Source organism: Pituophis catenifer, unplaced genomic scaffold (assembly GCF_029215685.1).
Source record: "Pituophis catenifer annectens isolate HBS135680 unplaced genomic scaffold, rPitCat1.0.hap2 SCAF_1, whole genome shotgun sequence".
In the NCBI taxonomy this organism is placed as follows: Eukaryota; Metazoa; Chordata; class Lepidosauria; order Squamata; family Colubridae; genus Pituophis; species Pituophis catenifer.
Window position 1 is genome coordinate 308,224,001 of NW_027256881.1, and position 21,462 is coordinate 308,245,462.

General features: G+C 42.1%; 1 protein-coding gene across 2 annotated transcripts; it reads right to left on the reverse strand.

The window, feature by feature from the left end:
* Positions 1 to 10,001: 10,001 nt before the first annotated feature.
* Positions 10,002 to 21,323, reverse strand: LOC139315330 (alpha-1-antitrypsin-like). 2 transcript variants are annotated; one of them, XM_070941525.1, is made up of 5 exons: positions 21,297 to 21,323; positions 16,431 to 17,060; positions 14,354 to 14,621; positions 11,762 to 11,909; positions 10,002 to 10,264 (listed from the first exon to the last, which is right to left on the reverse strand). In XM_070941525.1, exons 2-5 carry the CDS (start codon positions 17,041 to 17,043, stop codon positions 10,073 to 10,075), a joined length of 1,221 nt encoding a protein of 406 aa, XP_070797626.1. In that variant the 5' UTR covers positions 17,044 to 17,060; positions 21,297 to 21,323; the 3' UTR covers positions 10,002 to 10,072. The 2 variants fall into 2 exon arrangements, with proteins under 2 accessions (XP_070797626.1, XP_070797617.1); XM_070941516.1 differs by lacking the exon at positions 21,297 to 21,323 and adding an exon at positions 20,742 to 20,802.
* Between the last annotated feature and the right edge of the window lie 139 nt (positions 21,324 to 21,462).

Sequence of the window (21,462 nt, forward strand, 5' to 3'; positions counted from 1 at the left end):
TGACCTCAGCCTTCTGCCCATCAACAATTCGGCCGGGCTCTTGTGGGTGGTGGCATGCGGCGTGATGTGCTGGGTGAGCAGGAAGTTGTCTATCCTTTCCTGCCAGTCGCCCGTGCCCATCTTGGTGAGTGCCTCCTTGGTGAGTCTCACCATTCGTTCCGCCTGTCCGTTCCCAGCTGGCCTGTACGGGGCGGACAGGGCATGGCGGATGTCCAGTCCGGCCAGGAATGCCTCCATGGCCAGGGACGTGTGTTGGGGCCCGTTGTCGGAGACCAGCACATCCGACAGTCCATGGGTGGCGAAAAGGCGGTGTAGGGCCCTGATCGTCGCTTCCGTTGTGGTAGATGTCATGGGGACCACCTCGAGCCACTTGGAGAAGGCATCGACGACGATGAGTAGGTGGCGCCCCTGCATCGGACCCGTGAAGTCAATGTGGATCCTCGACCAGGGGTTGCTGGGGGTCTCCCACTTTGCTGTCTCGGCTTGTGGCGGCACTGGGCGTACTTCTTGGCACGGGTCACATCTGGAGACCCATTCTTCAATGTCTCTGTCCAGTGAGGGCCACCAGACGTAACTCCGTGCCAGGGCTTTCATGCGGACAATGCCTGGGTGCCCGTTATGCAATGTCTCTAATGCTCTCCGTTGCAGAGTGTTTGGGATCAGCACCCTGTCTCCCCATAGCAAACAGCCCTTCATTGTGGACAGCTCCTTTTGCTTCCTGACGAATGGGCTGAATTTCTCCTCCGTCTTCTCCGTTGGCCACCCAATGAGGATCCAGGATTTCACTTGGCGGAGTGTGGAGTCCTTTTGGGTGTGGACGGCCACATCTGCGGAAGAGACTGGACAGCTGGCGTCGTTGTCTATGTGGAAGAGGTGGAGCGTGGGGGCTGGGTCTTCTACTGGATCCTTCAATGGGCATCTACTCAGCGCGTCAGCATTTCCTATGGCTGTGCCTGGCTGGTGCACGAGCCTGTAGGAGTAGCCGGCTAGGAAGATGGCCCATCTCGTCATCCGCGGGGACATGAAGGTCGGGGTGGGTTGGTCGCCTGCGAGGAGCCCCAGGAGTGGCTTGTGATTGGTCACTATGGTGAAACTCCTCCCGTAGAGGTATTCGTGGAAGCGTTTCACTCCTGCGACGATGGCCAAGGCTTCTTTGTCCAGCTGGCTGTAGTTGCATTCTGCGCGGGACATGGTCTTGGAGAAGTAGGCTATTGGGGCTTTGGCGCCATTGGGCAGTTCGTGGCTGAGGACTGCCCCCACCCCGTAAGACGACGCGTCGCAGATTAGCCTAATTGGGAGCGTCTCGTTGTACTGGATGAGGATGCTTTTGGAGGTTAAAAGTCCTTTTACGGCCCGGAATGCTGCTTCCTCTTCTCGGCCCCACTTCCAGGAAGCCGCTTTCCCCAGCAGGCGGTGGAGTGGCTCAGCAACTGTGGCTTTCTGTTTGAGGAACATGGCATAGAAGTTAAGCAATCCAAGGAATGCCTGAAGTTCCGTTTTGTTTTTGGGGCTTGGAGCTTCATGGATGGCTTTCACTTTTGATTTGTTGGGGTGGATGCCAGTGCTATCTATGAGATAGCCCAGGAACTCGACTTCCTGTACTCCTAAGATGCACTTGTCTCTCCTGACTCTCAAGCCCTTGGCCTTGAAACGCTGCAGGACAAGCCTGAGCCTTTCAAGGAGTTGTGCCTGTGAATCCCTGGAGATCAGTACATCGTCAAAGTATGGCACCACCCCTGGAACGCCTTGGAGAAGGCGTTCCATCATTGATTGGAAGATGCCGGGGGCAGCGCTGACTCCAAATTGGAGACGGTTGCATTTGAATGCCCCCCTGTGTGTGACTATTGTTTGTGCCTCCGCCGTTTTTTCGTCCACTGGCAGTTGCTGGTAAGCCTGGGCCAGGTCCAGTTTAGCAAAAATTGAGCCAGTTCCCAGGGAATGCAGCAGATGTTGCACCACTGGGACTGGGTATGCCCTCTGTGCCAACGCCTTGTTGATGGTACAACGATAGTCGGCGCAGATGCGCACAGACCCATCATGCTTCAGTGGGGTCACAATGGGGGTCTCCCATGAGGCATGATCGATCGGTTCCAGGATGCCCTGGGCGATCAGCTTATCCAGCTGCTCGTCTACTTTTGGCCGCAGGGCAAATGGAACCCGGCGGGGCTTTAGCCTAATTGGGGTGATTCCCTTGTCCAGATTAAAGGAGATTGGCCTCCCCACAAATTTCCCCAGCTTACCATCGAAGACTTCTTTGAACTCTTCGATGAGGTTGTCGAGTTCGTCCCTGTGAATTTGATGGATGCCTCCGATTGATAGCCCCAGCGGCTTAAACCACTCCACTCCTAGCAGGTTCGGTCGGCTGTTCTCCACGACTGTGATGGGAAGCTTGCCTTGGAACTTGTTGTAGGAGACTCGGATGTTGGCTCTTCCTAAGACTCCGATGGGGTTTCCCCCAAAATCGATGAGCTTGGAGTGTAGTGGCTTCAGGTCTCGTTTGCTGATGCTGGGTTGCAGGCGCTTCAGCTGGTGCCAATCCATAATGGAGTAGACCGAGCCCGAGTCTACCTCCATTGAGCGGGGTGATCCTTCCACGTGGATGGTCACGTGGAACTTGGTGGCATTGTCCGAGTTTGTGTGGGCGATGGTCGTCTGGTGGACCGCTCCGCTCCGGGGAAATTCATCGTCTCTGCGTCTAGATGGGCCAGAGGAGCATTTGGATGATCTCTGGTAATCTTTTCGATTTTCGCGGGGACGGTGGCTGGAGGGCTCTGGGGCTGGTTCCTCGGCTCTGCAAGCTTCGGCGATGTGATCCCTTCTGTTGCAGCGTCTGCAGGTCGCATCTCTCCACTTGCAGGTTGCCCTGGCATGGTCCCCTCTGCAGCTGGCACAGCGCTCCCCCTTGTAACTTCTTTGAGCGGTTTCCCGCCTTGGGGGTCTGGATACCTTGTGGACGGTGGACTCCTCCTCCGATCCAGCTGTGGAATCCTCAGTTGATGATTGCTTTGTGGTGCGAATCTTGTGGATTCCCTTTGCTCTGCTTACCGTGGCTGCCGCTTTCTCTGAGATTTCGGATGCGGTGGCTTCCTCCACCACATCCTTGAGCACAAGTTTCTTCCTGCTCAGGAATTTCTTTTGCAGACCTCTGTCCCTCATGCCGAAAACCACGCGGTCAGCAATGGCGTTGTCCATATGGTCAAATTCACATCTGGCTGCGATTTGGCGCAGGGCGGCCACGAATTCTTTGATGGTCTCACCTTTCTTCTGATCCCTCTGATGGAAGGTGAAACGGTTCGCCACTGGTGTTCCTGTTGGGGCATAATGGTCCTCCAGGATCTGCAGCAGGTCCGTCCATGGTACTTCTTTGATATCTCGTGGTGCTACGAGATCGATGGCCATGTCGAGGACTTCGGAGCCGCAGTTGGCCAGGAAAATGCCCTTCTTGCGGTCATCATCGGCATCCCTGATATTGTTGCCTCTTTTGTTGCCGAAATTTGACCACATAGGATTTCCACCTGTCCTTCCCTGGGCGGAATGGAGCAAGGGCTGGCAAAGTGACTTCAGCGGATGCCATGCCTTCGGAAATGCCTACTGGTGGTTTCAGGTGCCGGTGTCTTGGTCTTGTTGGCTTGGCGCCACGAGGTTCGTCGCTTGGCTCTAGTCCTTCGTCGCCAGTGTTCGATCGGCGCAGGAAATGGAAGACGCGACCAGCTCGTTACATTAATAACTTTATTCGGAAACAGTAACAATTAAGCAACAGTGAAGCCAGTTATTTTTTTTAAAAAATGAATGAATATATGAAAAGATAGTTGAGGCGAAGTATTGGTTAATATTATCCTGAGGAGAGTGACAGACCTCTGCAATGCCGTAATTGGATGTGAAAAGAGCCTTAAATTGTTGGATTGGAATTATCTATTTTGGATTTCTTTTTTTTTATTGATAAATATATTATATTTATCTTGAGCTATAAGGCAAGAGAGCTATGCTGGAGCATGCAGAAGATCTGGTTGTTACCCAATATGATGATGGGAATTAATAATCCTGATGAAAGCCACAATTACAACTATATGGAATATAATTATAATGTCACTCGGGTGGTTGTTTTTTTTTCTTTTATATACATATGAGGATATTCATTACTGATGGGGGCAGATGATGACGGAGGATTTTGAACAAACTGTTGCACCAGGATGCTATGTTACCCTAATATGGATGATGGACTCAACAATCCAGTGGAAAGACATCAAAGAAGGCATTATATGGATTATAAATTTAAAGTCATTGATTTTTTCTATATAACGGAATATATTTTTTTTTAGCAGGGCGGGCAGTGGATTAAAGATATTAAGAATTGTTGTGCATGGCAATTTTGTAGGAAAGTGGGTGGAAATAGGTTAGTTTACTGATTGTTTAGTTTAAGAAAAGGGATGTTTAAGTGATATATTTAGGGGAGTGGAGAAAATGGATAGAGTTGAATAAATGTTAAATTAGGATTGATGGGGAAGGCTGCTTTGAAATGTTATATTAATATACACAAAAGATTAAATGTTAAAGTAGGATTTATTATATAGTTTTAAAGTGGAAGGTTGTTTTGAAATGTTGTAATAATATACAGATATAAGTATGGGGGAGGAGAAAAAGGGCAGATTATTGTTAAATTGGGAGTTATAATAATATTATGCTAAATTAGAAGTTATCATACAATGTTATAGTACAATGTTTTTTCGAAATGTATAAAAGGGGGAAGTAATAATATTAATAATATTATTAGCAAGTAAGGGTCAGTATTTAGAGAAGGGAGTAAGGGGATGGTAAAATATTATATAATCTGTTATGAATTAGGTTTTTGTTGTGAAGAAGTCACAGGGGGGGATGGGTGGTGAGGGGGGGTTAGGGAGGAGGGGGGGAGAAAAATGGGGGAAAAATTTGTATTTGAAAACTTTTTCAATAATAAAAAAAAAAGACTGGCTGCGCGCTGCCAGAGCTCTCCTTATATTCGCTCCGGCAGTCGCACCGCCCCTGACAGTGATTCAAACTTTCCCGCCTGATGGCTGGCAGCCAATCCGGGCGGATGTCCTTATAAGGACATAACAAAATGCCTGCAAGTAAATAATCAAGTTCAGAGGTGATCACGAACCCTATTTTAATACACAGCTGAATTCTTAAGGCAGAGGTGACATAATCTAATTGCTCTGTTTTCATTAAATCTCTAGCAGCATATTATGCATATACCCATATATATTATATGACACAGAGAAACAACTCAGTCTAGTCTGGATGTATATATGTACATGGCAAGAAAGATGAATCTTGCGAATTTACCAGACAGATGGCATAGAGAACAAAGCTGTTACAAAGTCTGGTAGAAAACTTGAAATAACAAAATGTGGCGAATCAAGCAGAGGTGGTATTCAGTAGGTTCTGTCCAGTTCTGGAGAACTGGTAGCGAAAATTTTGAGTAGTTCGGAGAACAGGTAAATACCACTTCTGACTGGCCCCACCCCTATCTATTCTCTGCCTCCCGAGTCCCAGCTGATTGGGAGGGAATGGAGATTTTACAGCATCCTTCCCCTGGAGGTGGGTGGGAATGGAGATTTTACAGTATTCTTCCCCTGCCATGTCCACCAAGCCATGCTATGCCATGCCATGCCATGCCATGCCATGCCATGCCACACCCACCAAGCCACGCCCACAGAACTGGTAGTAAAAAAACTTGAATCCCACCATTGGAATCAAGGCAATGGTGTTATGACAAGGTATAACCTTGATTAGTTGGAGGAGAAGTCCTTCTCTCCAGACTGTTTTGTAGGTCATCAAGAGGTCAAGAAAAACAGAGACATTTTAAAATTTTCCTTTGGAATCCATTCTCCAGATAAGAAATTAGTGCAAGGACTTGATCATTGCAATCATGTTTGGGGCGAAATCCAGCTTGCTCTATTTGGAGTATAGATTTTACTGCTAGGGCTATTCTGTTTAACATAAGTCTTTCTAAAAGTTTGTAGGTGACACGTAGAAGAGCAATTGGCTTGTAACTTTGGGGAAGGTTTGGAACTTTCCCTGGTTTCAAAATTGCAAGAATATAATGGCCCCAGATATTGGAAGCAATATGTAGCTATCAGGATCAGTGGCACTGTCAGGGAGAACATGATCCTATACAAGATGTTTGTATATTCTTGAATGTACCGCTACCAATTCTCCTCTCCTGACAACACTTAAATTCTTGCTCCCCTTTCTCAGGTTTTAAATTAACATAGGTATATTTTGTTCAACCAAACCCAGCTAGGCTGTAGAACCTGACTGACCTTGGAGTGAGCTTGAAAGCTAAATACGTTCAGCCTAGGTGAAGTTAAGAAAAATCTCCCAGAAGAAGACAGTGAAAGGTCACATCTGCATTATTACTAAGGAAAGGATATGGATATGTGCAGAATTTGGGCTCAAGTCAGAAGCAGCATTTTCCCCCCACCCTTTATTTAGCTAGTGATCTCTGGGACAGAGAAGACAGGGACAGTGGTTGGATTGTCAACATCTTTGGACAAGTAGTGAAGAATTTGGGGTTCTTCCATGTCTCACATTCATAATCAGCATTTTGGAGTCAGTTTAGATACTAGAAACAAAAAGCAGCAGCATTTTTCCATAACCACTAGATGTCACAACAATCCTTTTTCTGTCAGTGGAAAGACAGTTTTGAAGCAAGCTCATTGCATGCCTTTCCCAACCCAAAACTGGGGGCAGCTTCTTTCAGCCCCGCCCTTTCTCTGTTTCCTGAACTATTGACTGTTACTAGGATGGCATGAAATACAGGCATAAGGAAATTACCCTTCTGATGCTCAGGAGTGCAAAATATTGAACCTAGAGGCTACAGTAAGGAAAAACCCACACTGGCTTTAAAGATTAAATTGGTCTTTCTCAAAGTGATGCCTTTTAATTGCCTTGAATTACAATGTCCACCAATCCCAGAGAACTTGGGTTTGGGTGGCAGAGTGCTATGTATTTTGAGAGTACTAGATTAGCAAGAGCCTCTTGATGCAGGTGAAGGAGGACCGCCTACTATCACCAATAGCCTCCCACCGGCCAGTACGCTCCCACAGAGAGGGGATCCTCCGGGTGCCGTCGGCCAAACAATGCCCAGGGGGAGAGCCTTCTCTGTGGGGGCACCTACTATCTGGAACAAGCTCCCCCCGGAGATACGGAGGATCCCGGATCTACGCACCTTCTGCCGTGCCTTAAAGACCTTTTTATTTCACTAGGCAGGCCTGGCCTAATTTTCTCCCTCTTTTATACAAGATTTTTAATTTTTAATATTTTTTAGTATTTTATATATTCAAATTTTAAAATTGGTTTTAAATTGATTGGAGTTTTAATTTGTTTGGGCCAAAACTATTTAATTTGATTTTAATTCCACTTTTAAATTTTGTATGTATGTATTTTATTGTTTGGCTGTGCACCGCCCTGAGTCCTTCGGGAGTAGGGCGGTATAGAAATCAAATCAAATAAAAATAAATAAAATAAAATAAAGGAGGAGAGTGCCAAAGTTGGCTTGAAACTCAACATTAAGAAAACTAAGATCATGACATCCAGCCCTCTCAATTCGTGGCAAATAGCTAGGGAAGAAATGGAGATAGTGACAGATTTTATTTTCCTGGGCTCCAAGACCACCATGGATGGAGACTACACCCATTAAAAGACACTTGCCCCTGGGGAGGAAAGCTATGGCAAATCTAGACAGCGTACTAAAAAGCAGAGACATTACCCTGCCAACAAAAGTGCATATAGTCAAGGCTATGGTGTTCCCAGTTGCAATGTATAGCTGTGAAAGTTGGACCATTACTAAGGCTCCTTACTAGGACTCCTTACACACAGTCACTCAGGCACTCGTCACTTCCCACCTGGACTACTGCAATGCTCTCTACATGGGGCTCCCCTTGAGGAGCACCCGGAGGCTCCAACTGGTGCAGAATGTGGCCCCGCAGGGGATTATGGGAGCGAGGGGGCGCTCCCATGTGACACCTCTCCTGCGTGAGCTGCATTGGCTTCCAGTGGTCTTCCGGGTGCGCTTCAAGGTGTTGGTTACCACCTTTAAAGCGCTCCATGGCATAGGACCTAGGTATTTGCGGGACCGCCTTCTGCTGCCGATAGCCTCCCACCGACTAGTACGCTCCCACAGAGAGGGATTCCTCAGGGTGCTGTCAGCCAGGCAATGTCGGCTGGCGAGCCCCAGGGGGAGGGCCTTCTCTGTGGCAGCTCCTGCCCTCTGGAACGATTTGCCACCGGAGATACGAAGGATATCGGATCTCCGGGTCTTTCGCCGTGCCCTGAAAACTTTTCTTTTCCGTCAAGCAGGGCTGGCGTGAACCCCCCCTTCTTTAGTCTTTTTTAGTTTTTTAGCTTTTAAATTGTCAATGGGTTTTAATTTGAATTGTTTTAAATTTGGGCCAAAGTTATGTAATTCTTTTAATAATTTTAAATTTTGTATTGGTATGTGTTTTAGTTCTGGCTGTGCACCACCCTGAGTCCAGTAGGAGAAGGGCGGTATACAAATTGAATAAAATAAAAATAAAATAAAAATAAAAGGCTGAGCGCCAAAGAATTGAGGCCTTTGAACTATGGTGCTGGAGAAGACTCCTGTGAGTCTCTTGGACTGCAAGGTGATCAAACCAGTCAGTCCTAGAGGTGATCAACCCTGACTGCTTTTTAGAAGGCCAGATCCTGAAGATGAAACTCAAATACTTTGGCCACCTAATGAGAAGGAAGGACTCACTGGAGAAGAGCCTAATTCTGGGAAAAATTGAGGGCAAAAGAAGAAGAGGATGACAGAGATCGAGGTGGCTGGATGGAGTCACTGAAGCACTAGGCGTGAGCTTAAATGAACTCAGGGTGGTGGTGGTAGAGGACAGGAAGGCCTGGAGGAACGTTGTTCATGGGGTCGCGTTGGGTCGGACACAACAACAAAGGTTAGCAAAGGATGGATAAGACCTGGGCCTTTTAATAGCTCCTGCACTTGAATGGCCAATGAAACAACAACAACAAAAATCTTCAAACAGAGGAGGGATAGGCAATGTGAGTACTACTCGCTTGTGAATTTATTATGCTAAAAGATATGCTATCTGCCATTTAGTGACTATTCTTATAAACTTGGTCTTTAAGGAATACCAGTCCTTTCCGGTTATTGCTATATTTCCCAAATTTGTCTTTCCCAGGATTACATTCAGTCTGTTCTCCCACACATGTAGTTCTTTTAAAAGCAAAAACCAGGGTGAGGCTCTGAAGATACCTAAAAAAGAAAGATGCTGAAGATCATCAATATAACGCCAATTCACTTTAAAACCATGTATGAAACGTTTAATAGCTTCATACATAGTAGATGTTTAATAACATGGAAGATGGAAGGCTGATCTCTGGCATCATTTCCTCTCCCCCTCTTGAAAAATTCCCAAAGCCTGAATATTCCTAATATTCCTAATATTACATTCAGATGGTATCCAGAAAAACAGTGGAAAAATCATTGCAATGTAATAGACTTATCAGGAGGCTTGGGGGAGTTAAACTCAGGTAGCTAGGGAGAGTTAAGAGCTTTCCACCTGGCTCAAACAAAAGAGTTGATTATCCAAAAAAAGATGTTCCAGATGTTGCTTTGTTAATGTAAGGGATCCAAGGAAGAGGATGAATAATTGAACAGCATATTTCTATTACTCTGTTCACAATTCATTATCTGAGAACCCAACTATATGCAAGTACCCTTTTCCCATATCTGTCATTGATGTTTGAAGACCCTACATGAAGACCTTATATAAAGACCAGAAGTGGGTTTTAGCAGGTTCTGACCAGTTCTGGAGAACTGGAAGCGGAAATTTTGAGTAGTTCGGAGAACTGGTAGTAAATATATATATATATTTGAAAAAAAATATATATTTCATATGATTTTATATATATTTCAAACAGGAACCAATAGGTTTGTTAACTTTCCTTTGCAAAAAAAACCACAATCCCAAATTTCTTTGAAATTCATGTTCCAATAATATTTTATTTTTGAACTGTATTTAAAATCCAATACACTCTGGGGTTTTGTTATTGTTTACAGCAGTGTTGGGTTTTTTATCTTGGCCACAAATAATGTCACATTGGCCTTTCCATCAAAAATGAAGAATAGAAAAGGATGGTTAAATCTATAGTCTGGAGGCAACGACATAGGAATTGCTTCTGCAGCAGTAGCTCCTGCTGCCTCAGCTCCAGTTTCATCAACTGTCACCACAGCTTTGTGGGTAACCTGAGAAGAAAGGAAGCAAAAGTTCAAAGTTTGGCGTAGAAAAAAATATTTCAGAAATGATGACAACTTGTTAGGCTGATCTGTGAGTTTGAACTACTAGGCCTACAGAACTTTCTCTGTATTGTTCCAATTTTAGCCCATGCGCTGCTGAAGTGAGTGCTGGATTCTCCTTAGGGAAGATTTTAAACCGGTGTTCTTCAAACGTAACAACTTCTGAAAGTTGAAGTCCACACATCTTAAAGTTGCCAACTTTAAAAAATGCTGGATTGAACCATTGTGAAAGGAAAGAGGTAAAATATAGTCATTCAAGGAAAGAAGGAGAGAATGTTATTGGAACCCAACAGTATTGCAGATTTTTAAGTAGTTTTTAAAGTTCCAAAAGTAAATATTGTTGGTCAATATTTTTGCTTAAACAATAACATGGGTCTATAACATGGGTCTCCAACCTTGGCAACTTTAAGACTTGTGGACTTCAAATCTTAAAGTTGCCAAGGTTGGAGACCCCTGGTCTATAACTAATGCCTGTTTTAATCAAATCACTTTCAACACCATCTTTCAAGTAGAGAAAGATCAGGGCAGAGCAATTTGCCATGGCCATCTTTGAAGCTTGGCATCCTCATGTACAGGTCAGAATTCGTGGGTCTAATGTTGTCCAGGGCTACTATTAGGCTTCCTCTAATTCAGCCACTGACAAACCAATGAAGATTAAAATAGCCATTCTACACTATTTTCAACTTCCAAAAACATTTTCCCCTGAGCCTCTTCAGACCCAGAACTGAGTTTCTTGCATTGTTAAATTGGATCTCCACAATTCTGTCTTCTGTCCTTTCAAGCAAAAGTTTTAGAAGTCTTTTGTGGTGTGCAAAATTATGTATTTCATCACCTGGAACTGTGTAGTGACCATGATCAATTTAATTCTCTGCAAATAAGGATAGGTCAGGCAAATCTGCTGTTTATTTATATTGTAGTTCATTTTTCGGTTCAGTTTCTTAGTCTAGCAAATCCTTTTGATAACCACAAGAGAAATAGATGGAATGCATCCAAACACACTGGATTTCTCCCCTTAGATATGTTGCAGTTGCTGCAATTCCTGTTCTATACACTTTGTTGTTGCCACTTTTTTTCTGTATATTTTTTAAAAAGTCAATTTCACTTTCCCTGCCATGTTCCTGGGATTTCCAGAGTAAAGACAGATGCATCTTTCTAAATTGGCCAACACTTTTCTTGAGGAGTTAGTTAGTTAGAAAAAAAGATGAGCATGAATAAGCTGCCATCTCAATCTTTATTCTTTTTGTAATGAGGAACAATTAGAAAGATAATCTGGTGCACGCATGTTGTTTACAAAACAGCAATTGGAAGGCAATTTTTTTTTTTTTGCAACGGTGAGACTTTTCATATACATCATTAACCATCATTAACATTGCTGCTGTGAAATATGCATTCATCTTGCTGAAAACCTGCCTGAAATGATGCAAACAATATAAAAGTTTTACTTACTTTAGACAGTTTCAAAGGGTGTCCGGTGACTCCAGTGAGATTGGCATGATCAGTAAAGATTTCAGTGATACCGATCTGGGAGAGGGGTTCCTTTAAGCTGTACGTGGCTGAAATACTAAACCTGGGGATGGAGACCCTTGCTGTACCCCTTCAGAAAGACAGAAAGGCATTTTCACTCTAGACATCACAAAGTTAAGAAGTACACCCAGTAATATTTACTAAAATCAGTAAAACAAACACAAACAGAACAGACATAACAAAGCCATCATTGTCATATGGAAGCTGGACTTTTAACAGAGAAATCCTTGGTATTAGTTGCTATCATAATAACCATTATGAATCTGTTTAAAATATTTGACTGGAACCAACAGGCATTGTTGTCAAAATAAATACCATACTTGATTGACTGACTGATTGAATGAATGAATTTATAGGCTGCTCGACCCTGTGTGATTCTAGGTGGCTTAAAACTAAACTAAAACATCAACCTATAAGAAGGTCAAGCAAACAAAATACCAAAAATAAATAAATTAATTAAAGAAAATCCATATCAGACAAAAATAAAACACAAATTTCATTTTCATTACATCAGTTACTTCCAACAAGCTTGAAGAACTTTCATCCGATAGCTAATACAGGTAGTCCTCGACTTGTAACAATTTGTTTAGTGACCATTCAAAATTACAACGGCACAGAAAAAAGTCACATGATTGTTTTCCACACTTATGGCCATTATAGCATCCCCATGGTCATGTGATCAAAATTCAGATGCTTGATAACTATCTCATATTTATGACACTTACCCTGTCCTGGAGTCATGTGATCACTTTTTGGGAACTTCTGACTAACAAATTTTATGGGGAAGTGAGATCCACTTAACAACCATGTTACTAACCTAACAACTGCAGTGATTCACTTAACAACTGTGGCAAAAAATGTCATGGAAAGTGGCAAAACTCAGCACTTCTCTTAGCAGAAGAAATTTTGGGCCCAATTGCAGTCGTAACTGCATTACAGGTAGGTACAGATTTTTGCTCGCACAATGTTACTCTTGTTCTGCTGTGCATTGTGGTCAGGCACAGAAATTTGGGTATATGTGCATTGGTAAGGAACTGTTCTTTTTAACCACTATTTATTACTATTTATTACTGTTGTATTTCCACTTTCACTGTCCAAGGTAGTTAGTATACCAGGCCGGTCTGTATTAGGATATGTCTGCTGATTGCCTAAAGCAGGGTCCCTAACACATGGGCCGTGACCCAGTACTAGACTGCAGCCCATTTGGAACTGAGCCGTGGAAGTGGTGGGCCAGTGCACGTACATGTGCAGCTCCCCTTGCGTGAGTGGTGGGCGAGCAGGTACACACAACTCCATTTGTACGAGCAGAGGGCATACGTGCCACTGCTTGCGCAAATGGAGCTGGGTGCACTTGCCCACCACTCATGCGGAATCATCCCCTCCCCCCCCTGCTGGTCCACAAAGCTTTTAGAAAGCTGGCCTAAAGAGATTTCTTGTGTGATCCCTCTCCCTCTGTCACAGTGTAGAAAGATTGCTTAAACAAGCAAAGGTGGTGGTGGGGGGAGTGATTTATAGTGATTGTCCTATGGTCATGTGATTGTCATTTGAAACCTTCACAGCCAGCTCCCAAAAAATAAAGTCAATGGGGAAGCTGGCAGGAGTCATAGTCATAAACTGACTAGATTAATAGCTGCAGTTGGAATTGATGAACTGATGTTACCGGTATAAATCAAGCACAGTCTGATGTTTTACTTTACAATAGCGTTGCTGGTCCAAATTATGATCAGTAAGTCAGTACTACCTCTAAGTGCTGAACTGCTGACTTGATTCAGATTGTTGTTTCAATCCAGTTTCAGGTGATCTATTTGATCTGGGAAAGGGAATTAATTTGCAGTGTCTGCATGGAATATCAAAATATACAAGATGGTAACCATATCAAGTGTCAAAGCCCCACAACTTTTCTAATGTGATGCCACACTCACCATCTTGCAGAACTTTACTTCTGTCTATGGCAGACCCAGATGTTGGCCTACCTGAGATTAATTAAGATACAGGAATAAAACTGAAGAGATTGCAAGAAACAAGCGGAGTATCAGACTATTGTGAAGGGATCAAACAGAACATTGTAAGGCCAAATGGGACTTGAGCAAATATATATTTCTATTTTTTATGTAGAGTAGATAGGGAGCCACTGCCCACTGCTTTGTTCGTGGTGTGAGGCTTCTGAGGTGGATTTGGCATCTCCTCACCAAAGTTCCCCCTTCTACCATCATTCAGTCCCCTAGGATACTCTTTCACCACTTAGAACAATGGTGCAGAATTTTCCACAGGGACATATCAATCTCTGAACAGCATGTCTGGAGCTTTTTTGCAAAGAGATGAAGTAACATGACACAAACAGGAAGGAAGAATAATTATTAATATGATTAAGAACTAATGAGCAAATCTTCCACTCTCATACATGGGGGACAATACCAAGAGATAAACCTTTAATGTATGGACACTAAATTGTTTTTAGTTATCCTTTAAGAATGTACTATGGAGAAATATAGAAGCAGTAAAAAGAAGTGTTACCTGTATGCATTTTTTGCCCATTTTTTCAGAGTATCTATTGACAGACTCTCATCCAATTCCTTCTCTTTTTTAGGATCAGGCAAAACAAAAAATGTGGTGGCTGTACCATTGTAGTCTAACTTCACTACTGTGCAAGACAGCTGCCTATCAAAATAGTATTTGAACCAACCCGTCCTATGCATCATTTGGACTTTGACAGTTGTGTTATGATCCACAAAGAAGTCCTCTTCCCTTGTGAACTCTGGCTCAAAAGGAGTCTTCCAGTTGCCTAAAGAGAACAAAAAAGACCCACAGTAATATTTGGATAAGAGTATTAAACTTGCTTGAGGTGAATTAGGTTCACCCTCAGGAAGATGCTGTGATCTTCTTTACTAAGGCAAAGAGGGGGTATAATTTAACTAGTAAGATGCTCTGGATTCACTTGCTTATGCTGACCAGCACTTGCAAAGCTGGGACTGATTTCTGCAAATTTGCAGCAAATGTTGCTTAGTCAGTGAAGCAATGCAGCTGCTGTATTGCTGTCAGAAGAAAATGGCCGTGTACCTTCTTACATGATACAGTTTACTTCAATCTTGGTTGAAGATAAAACACCCATTCTAAATTCTGCACAGCCCTATGGACTTATACTCTATTCAGATAGAGAGATGCAGGAGTAGGCTTCAGATCAGTGGTGGGTTGCTTCCGGTTCGCACTGGCTCGCAAGAACCGGTAGTAAAAATTTGTAGTAGTAGGTAATAACATTGGCTGGCCACCCCCCTGAACCGGTCCCTGGCCCAGTCGCCACTCGCTTACCCTGCCCACCTCATCAGAGGCTTTTAAAAAAAAAAACATTTAAAAACATTTTTTTCTGCAACCTCTTTGGCCGAAGAGGTTGTAGGAAAAAAAATGCCTTTAAAAGCCTCTGGTGATCCCAGCTGAGTTGCCTGATCGTCAGAGGCTTCTAAAAGCATTTTTTCCTGCAACCTCTTAAGGTTGTAGAAAAAATGCTTTTAAAAGTTTTTTTTAAAAAAGTTGGCCATGCCCACCCAGTCACATTAACCCCCCCATCAAGCCACGCCCACAAAATAAGCCATGCACACAGAACCAGTAGTAAAAATTTTTAGAACCCACCCCTGCTTCAGATCGTTTAGCAACAGGTTTGCTGCTCTGTTGCTGGGTCCAGAGGTCCTCCGGAGGCCAGAAACAGGCTCACTTCCCGAACTTCTGTTAGGACCGCTTTTTGCTCTCCCAGACCCTCCACCTGGCCCCTGCACTTACCTGGAATGATGAACAGGCTACGTGGAGAGTCCTGAGAGGGGTGGGGGAGGGGGAGGGGTGCGCGTGGCCAACCAGGGGTGGCATTTGGGGGTTCACTGAACCCTGGCAATCCTTGGCTAGACGATCGCCCGAATCCTGCCGAACCCCCGGGAGCCCACCCCTGGAGAGATGTGCAGCCTGTAATCTTATATCAAGCAGAATTATTTAGAACAGTCAGTCCATTTCTTTTTTTGTTGTTTTTAAACTCTGCAAGGGTGCATTTTAGTGGAATTTATAATCCAGTTTTATGAATAATCTACTAGTCTGAGATAATATCAGTTATGCCACTTTGGGTAAGACACCTTCCTCTTAGGTGCTTTTAAAAAACTGGAACCACCATTCCTAAAATAGTTTCACAGAAGTGAAAAACCATGTTATGTAGTTTCAAACAGTACATAGCTTCTGTTTCGTACAACCCCCAGTAGTGAAGTAGTTATATGAGAGCTAAAGAATATACTTAAATTTCTGTACTGGGCTAGTTTTTTAGTATATGTACTTTGCATTGATTAGAAATTATGTTTTCTTTTGTGGATTGGAGGAATTTCACCCCTCTTTCACTAAACTTAAAAAACTTTACAATGTCTCAAATAGCATATCTGAATATTTCCTTTAGTGAAGGAATCATCTCTTATCTCTTATAGAATTATCTCTTTTTGGACTTGCTGCTTGGCGCAAATCCACCCTTCTTTCACCAAACTCAAAAAGCTTTACTCTGTCGCAAATAGCATCTTTGCATATTTCCTTTAATGAAGGAACCATCCCTTTTCTCTATGAAGGTTACCTTTAAAGAACACGTAGTTTGTGAGAACAAAGGCTGTATCAGGGTCAAGATCCTTGACTAGTTCTGCAATTTTCCCATGTGTTTTTTCCTTTATATAATCATTGATCTGTTTTTCAGCTTCTCTTGGTTCCTGAAATTTTGTGGCTTGGATTTCTGCATCATAGAATTTCTTAATCTTATCTATAAATGTCTGCAATGGTTGTATATCTTCCTTTAAAAACAGGCCCTGTCCAATATCAATCTTGTAATCATTCTCTGACTGGTTGAGCAGATGGAGAAGTTCATGGACCCCATGGTGGATCTCATCTTCCTGAATGTATGTCAAGTTAAAATCAAGGCCATTTAAAATCTCTGCATGGGTTTTTGATTTTGTCCCTAATAACAGAACTGAAAGCAATGTAAAAATGCTGCAGGGTGAGAAAACAATATTCTCTTCATGTGATCTTGCAGCCAGTATTTTGTAGAATTCAGTTGCAAGATGAACAATATTGTGCTGGAGCTTGATAGAAGCTTTGGTGTCATGATGATCATGGTGATGATCGACATCATGGTGGCCGTGGCTGACGAGGGAAAACACTATTAAGGCCAAAGACAGATGAATGATTCTGTTCATCTTGCCGATAATTTATTCTGCAAGGGAAAATGGCGATAAAGAAGAGGGATTTTATTTTATTATAAACTGTGTTTGTAAAGCACCTTTTTCAGTTACAGTTTTATGGGTATTTTGGCTTCTAGCTGAAAGTCAGCATGAAAGGATGTTGAAGAAAAATTGTTTTTTTTCCAAGTCAAGAATGTTTATGCCCTACTTATTTCAAACCCATGTCATGTTATAGTCATGACCATTTTTAATACATTTTTGAGCTAATTATGTGTAACCAATCTGTAGTACAATATATACCTAGCTACTTGTAGGAGGAATTAAAGGTGAAGGCTACCATATATATATTGGTAGCATCCAGCATTCAAACATATAAATAATCCATGTTGACTCTGGAAAAACCATATCCTTTCTGTATATTAAGAATAACAACCATAAGCACGTCCTCTCACAATGACATGCAAATACATCTTTGGTAAATGTCTGTGGCAGGGGTGAAATCCAGCAGGTTCTGACAGTTTCTGGAGAACCGGTAGTGGAAATTTTGAGCAGTTCAGAGAACCGGTTGTGAAAACTTTGAGTAGTTTGGAGAAACGGCAAATACCACCTCTGGCTGGCCCCAGAGTGGGGTGGGAATGGGGATTTTGCAGTATCCTTCCCCTGGAGTGGGTGGCCATAGTCACCAAGCCACACCACACCACACCCACCAAGCCATGCCCACAGAACCAGTAGTAAAAAAAATTTGGATTTCACCACTGGTCTTTGAAGATTCTCAATCATCCAGGTCATGGTTGTCCCAAAAGTGCTTTTCCAAAGGCAACTGGCCTTCTTTGTTTTTTCCCTTGAAAACTTTTTGTTTTTCATCCAAGAAGCTTCTTCACAACAAAATACTTTCAAGGAGAAAACCAAGCAAGGCCAATTGCCTTTTGAAAAAAGCACCTTTGGGACATCAGTAAGGTCTTGAGATTCATTCATTTTGGGTTAGGAGAGTCTGAATTTGTTGTAATACTTGTAGATTGGGCTCAATTTTTAAAAACCTGCCTTCATTTTTTTTTTAAAAAAACTTCTACTGGTAATAGAATGTAAACCTTATATTTAATCGTTATAAGATTTGTTACCAATAAAATATGGAATGCTCAGTACAACAGGACCAGTATTCACATTGCGGCAGATTTGAGTGACGAATAGAATTTTAACAACCTGATATCATATCTGTGGTTGGTTTTTGTTTTTTTTTTGTTTTTTTAAGGAAATACTCCCTTTTTTTTTCTTTTAATGGACTTCTTTAAAAGTTCAAGATCATTCAAGGATTTTTTTTTTAATTTTAATCCTAAAGAGGACAATTACATTTAGAGGAAAAGCACCTTTTAGATCAATGAGATTAAATTCCAGGCACCACTTAGTCAGCAGTGATCAGAACACATATTCGATTCAAGAGAAATGGCAGTTGGCCACCTGGACAAAGCCCTGACCTTTTCTGATGAATGCTGCGTATGGGCACCCATACTTTGTGAGTGCGTCTCACAAATTTATCAGATGCTGAATCTACACCTATATTTAGTTCACTCATGTACCTTACAAATAGGTGATGAGAGAGAAGGCCTGAGTTTCAACTCCAAATGAAAGGGCCTATACAGTTGCCATTCTGTATGCAAACCTGTTCTCCTTATTACCTTTCTGTATCTTACTTTTATTATTTTATTTTATTTTATTTTATTTTATTTTATTTTATTTTATTTTATTTTATTTTATTTTATTTTATTTTATTTTATTTTATTATTATTTGTCAAGCATATATAAGGTAACAGGTAAAAGTATAAACATAATTTGAATACATGAAAAGAGTAAGAGTAAAAAAATAAAAAGGAATATTAGGACAGGGATGATAGGCATGCCGGAGCACTTATGCAGGTCCCTTACAGACTTCTTAGGAATGGGATGAGGTCAACAGTAGACAGCTTAAGGTTAAATTTTGGGGGTTTGGGGAAGAAACCACAGTGTCAGGTAGTGCATTCCAGGCATTGACCACTCTGTTACTTTATCTTGCCTTGTCGCTAACCTTTTTGCTGTCGCGTGCCAAACGTCGGGGGAGCGTGGGAGGGGGTCAACGCATGTGCATGCCCACACCCATAATTCAATCCCCCTTATGCCCCGCCCCCTGCGCATATGCATGCGCCCCCCCCCACGGTCTCTCCGCTTTTGGCACGTGATGGCTCAGTGGGCCCGGTAGGCCCATTTTTTGCCCTCCCCAGGCTCCAGAGGCTTTCTTGGAGCCTTGGGAGGGTGAAAACGGCCTTCCCCACTCCCTGGAGGCCCCCCGGAGACCAGAAATGGCCCGTTTCTTGACTTCTGGTGGGCACATGCACACTGGAGCTGAGCTAGGGCAAAGCTCACGTGCCCACAGATATGGCTCCACATGCCACCTGTGGCACATGTGCCAAAGGTTCGCCATCACGGCCCTAGGGTGTGAAAATCTGTTTCACCCTCCCTGAGCTCCCTCCCTTTTATTTTTTAGCCCTTGGGGATTTCTCCAAAATTTAGCATGTGATTGCTGAAAATCAAAAGAGTTGTTTTCCACAGTTTTGAGGTAGATAATGCAAAAAAATGAGAAGGGGGAGAACTTGACTTGGAAAGAAAATCTTATAATATACCTAAAGTAAAACTTCCTGCCTTGCAAAAAAAGGTGTCTTGCTTTCTACGAATTGCTAGGACTACAAGTTTATCTCAGCTCATGGAAAGGTTTAATGGCAGGCTGGAATAGGAAAGGGGTTCATTTTAGCACTGGTTCTCTCTGAGGAAGCCCACACAAAACCAGCCATTGGTCGCCTGCCCCTCACTTTAACTTTACATGTTGCAGAGTACTTTAGACCAGAGATGGGCAACTATGGCAACTTAGCTATATTTAATTTAATTTAATTAATTTAATTAATCATATTTCTATGCCGCCCAACTCCCAAGGGACTTTTGGGAGCATAGGTATGATAGCTCAGGAATTATGGGAGTGGAAGTCCACAGCTCATTAAGTTGCCATAGTTGTCTACCCCTGCTTTAGACTCTGTATTTATATTTTGCCAAATGAAAATGGTTTTCTTCTCCTGTCTTCTTAACTATAATTTAAAGTTTTATGTAAAATCTTTTAATATGTAAATGCATCTGTTCTACTCTTTATTGACAATTAATATATAAAGTTCTACACTTCTTTGTTGTTAATGTAGACTTATGATGTAAAATGTATTAAATAAATATTTATTTTCTCTGCCACTTTCCCATGTAAATAATTAGTTAATCTGCATTACTCTACATATATCAGTTCAGAGGTTAAATTTATATTACAATGAAAATTGCATTGGGGTTTTTTTTTTTGTATCCTGAGAGACTCTCTCTCTCTCTCACACACGCACACACATTCTCCACATATACCCCATATAACGATTTATGCAAATTTGAAATCTATTTGCTCTTTTTCTTGCTTCTTTTTAAATAATATTTTCTTTTCAGTTATTGCACATATTTATTGTAGTGAAATGGTATAAGCAATTAAAATGCTATTTTATAGAATTCTAAATATAGAAATACAAACTATAAGCATGATTACTACACTTATAACATTAGAAGTCTCTTCAAACTTATAAACTTTGTAAACTACATGAAAAGACAAACAAGCTTTATGCAGTGACTTTAAACCCGCACCTGCACCCCATGAGGTTACTCACTGTATATATGGAGAACTTTCATGCATTCAGTAGGTCTTTTGTCATTTTTCTTCTGCTATTTATACACATCAGATTGCAGAATAGTGTGGAAATACTCACTTAAGCATTAACCAAATGGATTATCTCATGTTATTTTATTACTTTCACATTAAGTTAAACTAAGATTAGAGATCTTCCCAAATTCACTTAGTGCTCATTCTTACACTGAAACAACACAACACAATAATGTATTTCTATATTATTTCATATTTGAAAGGCCTCAATAAAGATGTAAACATTTATTAACAGAGTCCCCATTAAACATGGAGCTGATGGCAAGACAATTTTACGTAATTTAATAATTACACAAGCAACGAAAGCTCCGTTGACCAGAAAGAAAGAGATTCTAGGCAAATTGACTTAGTCTTTCCAGTCTGATTAGATCATATTTTAAAAGAAGGACACTTTGAATGCACTTTAAAAAACCCTGATAACAATATATAAATCAATTCCGCTTTGCAAGCCACAATACTTTTCATTTTAATTTTAAATTAAATGCAGATGCTTCTATCTTACCTGCAGGACAGTAACTTTTTTCCCTTTCTGAAGCCTGAAAAAGGAAACAAGTTACAACATTAAGTGGAACGGTGAGGTAAATATTTGCTATTCCAAAGTGTAGCTCCATAATTTTGTCTGTTGCAGATTAACTGGATGACAAACAGGGATGCCTTTGTTTTGCCAC